The sequence below is a fragment of the Papilio machaon genome, chromosome 18 (genome assembly GCF_912999745.1).
Source record: "Papilio machaon chromosome 18, ilPapMach1.1, whole genome shotgun sequence".
In the NCBI taxonomy this organism is placed as follows: domain Eukaryota; kingdom Metazoa; phylum Arthropoda; class Insecta; order Lepidoptera; family Papilionidae; genus Papilio; species Papilio machaon.
Window position 1 is genome coordinate 582703 of NC_060003.1, and position 6314 is coordinate 589016.

Consider the following 6314-nt stretch of genomic DNA (forward strand, 5'->3'; position numbering starts at 1 on the left):
CGTCTCTTTCTTGTAGCCGTCATTATTTGTAGAATTCAAGTATACCTACATATTGCTACGAGTTTCACATTCGTGAGAGCTGTTGATATTTTGATCATTTCTTTTGTTATTAAGAAACATAAATAGTGAAAATATTAATAGAAATGGCAAGCAAATGACTAAGAACTAATTTCCACCAAGCATTTCTTTCATCGTGCGTCTCTCGCATGCTTTCGAATGTAATCGCGACTCCTGTTCTCATAAGCGAAAGTGCAACTGCAATGCCAAATCACAGCGACACGCGACCTGAGTCGCCCTGTTAATCACTAATTGGAAATAAAAACAACAATAAAAGGCTCACACACAGATGCGTAAGCGTATCAACTCTACCATAAAATAGAGAGTCTAGCTTCAAAAGCATTGGATCGTCGCGTTATTGGCCTTGACGTAGTGTCGCGGAGGCTCGGTGTCTCGGTGTCTTGGCGTCTCGGCGTCAGCATATGGTCGTCGGTTCGATTTCGTGCTTCAACGCACCCGTCCGCTCAATGTCCGCCGATAGCGACGTCGATACGCCCGGACTTGACACTGATATTGAACCAAAGTCATTGGCATAGATACAGACTAGTCTGTGTCTATGAACTCCTGGTACCTATACTTATAAGTAATATGGTATAATAGTAGTTCTATATTTATTATCACCTTCTAATATATGTTTACTGTGAAATAGGGAAAATCATAATCATCATCAGCTCACTATACGTCCCCACTGAGGGGCTCGGAGCCTACCCTAATATACTATGCCTTAGTCAACCACGCTAGCCTACTGCGGATTGGATGACTTCAAACATATCTTTGAATTTCTTTCCAGATATGTGCAGGTGTCATCACTATCTGTTTTCCTTTGCTGTAAGAACGTCGGATAATATAACGACATTTAGTTAAATGGGCTCCAGTAAGCTTGTCAACACAATTCAAAGGTAAGGCTATCAATAGTGACCATTCTGTCCTTTTTGTGATCCTCTTAAAGATGGAAACATTTTGAGACAACTATGTATGATTTAAGATAAATTTCGGTGTCATCTTTTGATAAAATTATCAACGTCTATGAATATATGGAAATAATTTAATTGTTACTATTTGGACTGCTCAGTTGAAAATATAAATCAATGTAGGATAAGTATACGATAATGTACAGATTTTTGTGAATAAATAATAATAATAATAATAAATAATTTAAAACAGTAAACATATTGTTGTGTCGACTATAATTTTGGTTCTCGGTTCATATTCTCGGTTGATATTTTTCACGTAATATGGATTCCTGGTTAATTGCTTAATATTACATTTTACGTAATTCACGCTTTCCTCATTTATAATCATGAAAGCTAATTAAAATATAAAGGTATTTCTATTCGCTAATTAGGCGCACCTAATGTTTGTAATTTTCCGGCAGATTGCGCGCGCGTCGCTACGACTCCGTCTGGCAGCCTCTCAACTGGTACACTTTGTTCGACAATCTTATTATTACTTTCTCGTTTTGTGTATTCCCTTTACACTGGACGACTACGTAACGATTTCTTTATTAACTGAGGAACTTATATACAAACAATAATCAAACATTCATACAGTGGTAGACGCCAGCAGCAATATCTGTTGCATGAATGGGTCAGCTCGCTCGGTGAAATACCACGACCACACAGGAGACAGCAGTGAAGTGGAAGTAATTCCGCGTTTCATCTAATGAATGTGCATCCCGAAGGACTTATTTTAGTCCTCTTTCCCTTGCCACCCTTCTTTCTTATAAGGAATTCCATCCAGGGAAATATTTCTGTGCGTTCCTCATCCGTCGATTAAAGGTAGGAACACATCTGCAATTGCGGATGTCTAAGTCGCTCCGCCATTTATGCGAATTCAGGTGGCCGCTTGTCACCATCATAGTAAAATAAAACATTAACATCGTCTCAATTTATAGCAGTTTTAATGGCATACCCCGACATAGTACAATAACTTATATAAACTTAACGACTTTTATACGATACGATAATTCAAGGACACAAAATCTTCAACACTAAACAGAGTGAAACTTGTCAATTAATTATTAGTGCGTATAAATGATTTGGATAATACAATATAGTATGTTTGTATCATTACTGTCACAGATAATATCAGAGAAATTGTTAAAGTGATCAGAGAGTTTGTGGCTAATTCCAAGCTAAAAGACATTTCGCTTCATTATTACGATGCAAGCCAAGGACTTCTAGTGTGGGCGATTATTATGAAACAGATTAATTTTGTCAAAAAAATTGTTTGTTTTTATACAACTTTTTTTTTACAAATTTCAATATTTTTAAGATGTTGATGTTTTAATTTTTAATTCTCTCACTGCTTTTTCATTAAAAACAGTCCGAGTGTTATTCTGAAATGTAGATAATGAGACAATAAATTGCCACATTAAGAGAAAACACAAATAAAAGACAACAAATGATAATGTGACACGTGTCGAGATGATGTGACAATGATTGCGAAGTGCTTGCGATGCTAGAGGGGCTTAGGCGAGGGGGGTTTATTAGAAGGGGGTGTAAATATTTGCGCGGCAGCAGTGTCTTCACAATACCCTGACATTCTGTCACAGTGGAACTCAAATGTCGCAGATGATTATCTTAAATAAGACATTACTGTAACTTACGAATAGTACGATAGTTTTACACTTGCTTTCTCTCAGATATTGGTTTAAATTTAAAGAATGCAGCGATGTCGCGTGTTTTTAGCGTTGCTTTAATATTTACTAATTACGATAACAAAAGATCGTTCATGGTGTTATTATCTATTTTGGTAGTTTCCACATTATGTCATCATTCAAGTTTAATTACATAGTGCGCATAACTATCAATGAAACAATCTAACAACCCTATTCATTTAAAGCAAAATCATTAAAACGTATTGTTCAACGTAGTTATTTAAATTTTGATATGCACTGCAAAGATTGATATAAAAACAACAAAGCAAACATCGTTTTAAATTAAATACAACAAGCTATACAAATTGTAAAAAAATAAATATAGATAGCGATCTCTGACGTCAGAACAGTAAGCGTACGAGATTATAAGATCGCGGGACAGTGTAGCTTATTCAATACAAAATTTCATCTTAATAACATAATTGCCCAAAGTAAAAATAGCTTAATAAATCACAACGTCAAACAGAGATCGCACTTGTCTTGACTCCGGTTAAACAATCCTGATAAGATAACGAACAGACGCTCGCGACGTTTGCATTTACCATCCGACTATGGACAACTTCGGTTATCGCGAGATGGGGTGGCCGTCACCTCTGCAGACGCCCTCGCAGACACCGACCAGATCCAGACTCACCAGCAGCATTAGCTCCAGAACAAGAGAACCTGAGGAGTTCCCGCTCAAAAGCAACTACAAACATGTGCGAAATATCGATCTGTTGGAGTCAGCTCGCGAACCCGGCAAGGCCAAGGAGTATTTGTTCGTCGGTCCTTCCCCGCCTGCAGAAGATGCACCGAACATGTACCACAGCTTCGATGTCTTGGCACCAGACCCTGAAGCAAGACTGACAGAAGACATGGTCAGAAGAGGTTTGTGCGAAAAAGCCTTAACCCTGGGCGCCGGACGTTTCTTCGATGACGTGGAATGTGGCTTGATAACTGCGGACAACATTGAAGAACATATAAGTTCAGCGCCGGAGATCGTTGTGAATTTAACTTTATTGTGGGCGGCGTTTTTAACTAGAGACGAGTTGTTGCCTGCAATATTAGACGGAGGAGCTGACATTCATTACTCAGAGCCGGCGGGACTCACCGCTTTGCACGTGGCAGCATTCAGTGGTTCAGTTCGATCGGTGTCATATTTAATAGCCAGTGGAGCCGATGTAGACTTCGCTCCCAAATATTTCACTCCTCTTCATTGCGCAGCATTTGGAAACTGTTTGGAAGTTGCTGAGATATTGATCGCTAATGGGGCTTCACTACATTCAGTGGTGCAGAGAGCTGGATGTGAAGATAATCTTGTTCACTGCGCAGTGCGAGCCGATGCGGTAGAATGTATGGAACTTTTTATTGAAAAAGGCGTCGACCCGGCCTATGCCACTTCTGGTGGTTTGAACGCTCTTCATCTTGCAGCGGAACTCGGTGCACAACGTTGTTTAGCATATTTATTGAAAGAAACTAGAATAAGTGTAAATGGTGTAACTAAACAAAGAGACAAGGAATGTACTGCCATACATTTAGCGGCCGCTAGAGGTTACGCAGAATGTGTAGAGATACTTTTAGCGGACGGTGCAAAAGCGAACACAAAAAACTACAGAGGTTTCACGGCTCTCCATCTTGCAGCAAGATGTTCAAGTCTGGAGTGCGTCGAAGTTCTGTTAAGGGATGGTAACGCAGACCCCAATGCTGAAGACTATGATAAGAGAACTCCTCTCCATGCGAGTATCTGTCGTTCAGATCGTGCCAGCGATATAATAGACATGCTTGTCAGCTGGGGTGCGCAGGTAAACAAGAAAGATGAATATGGATACTCACCATTACATCTCGCTGCTATGGATGGTTTGACTCAATGCGTAGAGACGTTGATATTTTTGGGAGCAGATGTAACTTCCAAATCTAAGAAGGGACACACCGCACTCAGTGTTATCGCTCGAAAAACTCCTAAGTCTCTCGCTATACTACGACATAATCTCGACACTGGAATTTCTCTCAGTCGTCCGACAGAAAGTAACGAAGAAGTACAAATAGAATTTGATTTCGGAAAACTGTTGAAATTCTCTTATCCACGGGAGATAACTTATTTGAACAGTTTGATTGATGAAGGACAGAAAGACATTTTGCTTCATCCCCTCTGCTCCGCATTTCTGTTTATGAAATGGCGAAAGATAAGAAAATTCTATCTAGCAAGACTCATTTTTTGCTTCCTGTTTGTTTCGTTCTTGTCTATTTATGCTTTGACAGCCGTAGTTAAGACTTGCAAAGGAAATTATTCTAAGAAATACGGAGTACTCAACGAATTATGTCAAAAGCAGTCGTTACTTGGTGATATTTTAGAAGATAATCCAATAGAATTTGAAAGATGGATACTTATTGCTATCACGGCATTCGAGATTGTTAGAAAGCTTACAGGCATAACAGGATATTCAAGTATGTATCAGTACTTCAGTACATTCGAAAACTTGATGGAATGGTTTGTTTTGTTATCTGTATTTTCTTTGTACAACATACAGAAAGACTACGGTTGGCAAAATCATGTCGGTGGTTACGCTGTTCTAGGCGCTTGGACAAATTTAATGCTGCTAATGGGTCAACTGCCGATGTTTGGTGATTATGTGGCAATGTATCAGAAAGTATTGTCTGAATTTCTAAAATTGTTACTTGCTTACATTTGCTTACTTCTCGGATTTACTATATGTTTCTGTGTCGTGTTCCCGAACGAAGAGATGTTTTCAAATCCTTTAATGGGTTTCATCAGTACACTTTCTATGATGGTTGGTGAGTTAAATTTGAATATTTTAATAAACGATCCTATGCAGGATGACCCGCCCTTAATTTTCGAATTGTCCGCTCAATTTATATTCATTCTTTTTCTTATGTTTGTGACTATTATACTTATGAACTTGCTCGTTGGTATAGCAGTTCATGATATTCAAGGTTTAAGGAAAACAGCAGGATTGTCAAAGCTAGTAAGACAGACAAAATTGATTTTGTTCGTAGAAATGGGTTTGTTCAGTGCTCTATTGCCTAAATGTCTTCATAAATATGTTTATAGAACAGCTCTTGTTTCACCAGAAGCTGGTAAAGTTATATTAAGTGTAAAACCATTGAATCCTAGAGAAAAGAGATTACCGACGGACATAATGATGGCTGCATACGAACTAGCGCAAATAAATAAAGTGAAAGCGGGAAGATCTGTAAAAGAAATCTTGCATAACAATAAATATTCTTCAAAGTTTAAGAAAGAATCTCAAGGAAACGATCACGCGTTTAACATAGAGTTACGAGGTATGCAGGAGAAAATAGACCAGACCACGTTTAATTTGAAGAAAATAGACCAAGAAATGAGACACTTGAATACTTTATTACTGGAACAACAAAATTTACTTCAGAACATTTTGAAGACTACAGATAAAATGAATACACACACGGTACAATATTATCCGGAATCACCAGTTTTCTTCCCAAGTAGCAATTGCTCAGAAATTACATTGAAATAGAAAAAAAACAAATGTTGTTTTATTTGTTTAGATTTGTGAAATTGTATTTCAACGCGAATTCGGCATAACAAGATAATTCTAGACTTAAATTCTTTGCCATATGT

At 38.1% G+C, this 6314-nt stretch overlaps 1 protein-coding gene across 1 annotated transcript; it reads left to right on the forward strand.

Moving 5' to 3' along the window:
* Window positions 1–3162: 3162 nt before the first annotated feature.
* On the forward strand, window positions 3163–6314 carry LOC106710922 (transient receptor potential channel pyrexia). The gene has a single exon (XM_014503111.2). It carries the CDS (start codon window positions 3268–3270, stop codon window positions 6208–6210), a length of 2943 nt encoding a protein of 980 aa, XP_014358597.2. The 5' UTR covers window positions 3163–3267; the 3' UTR covers window positions 6211–6314.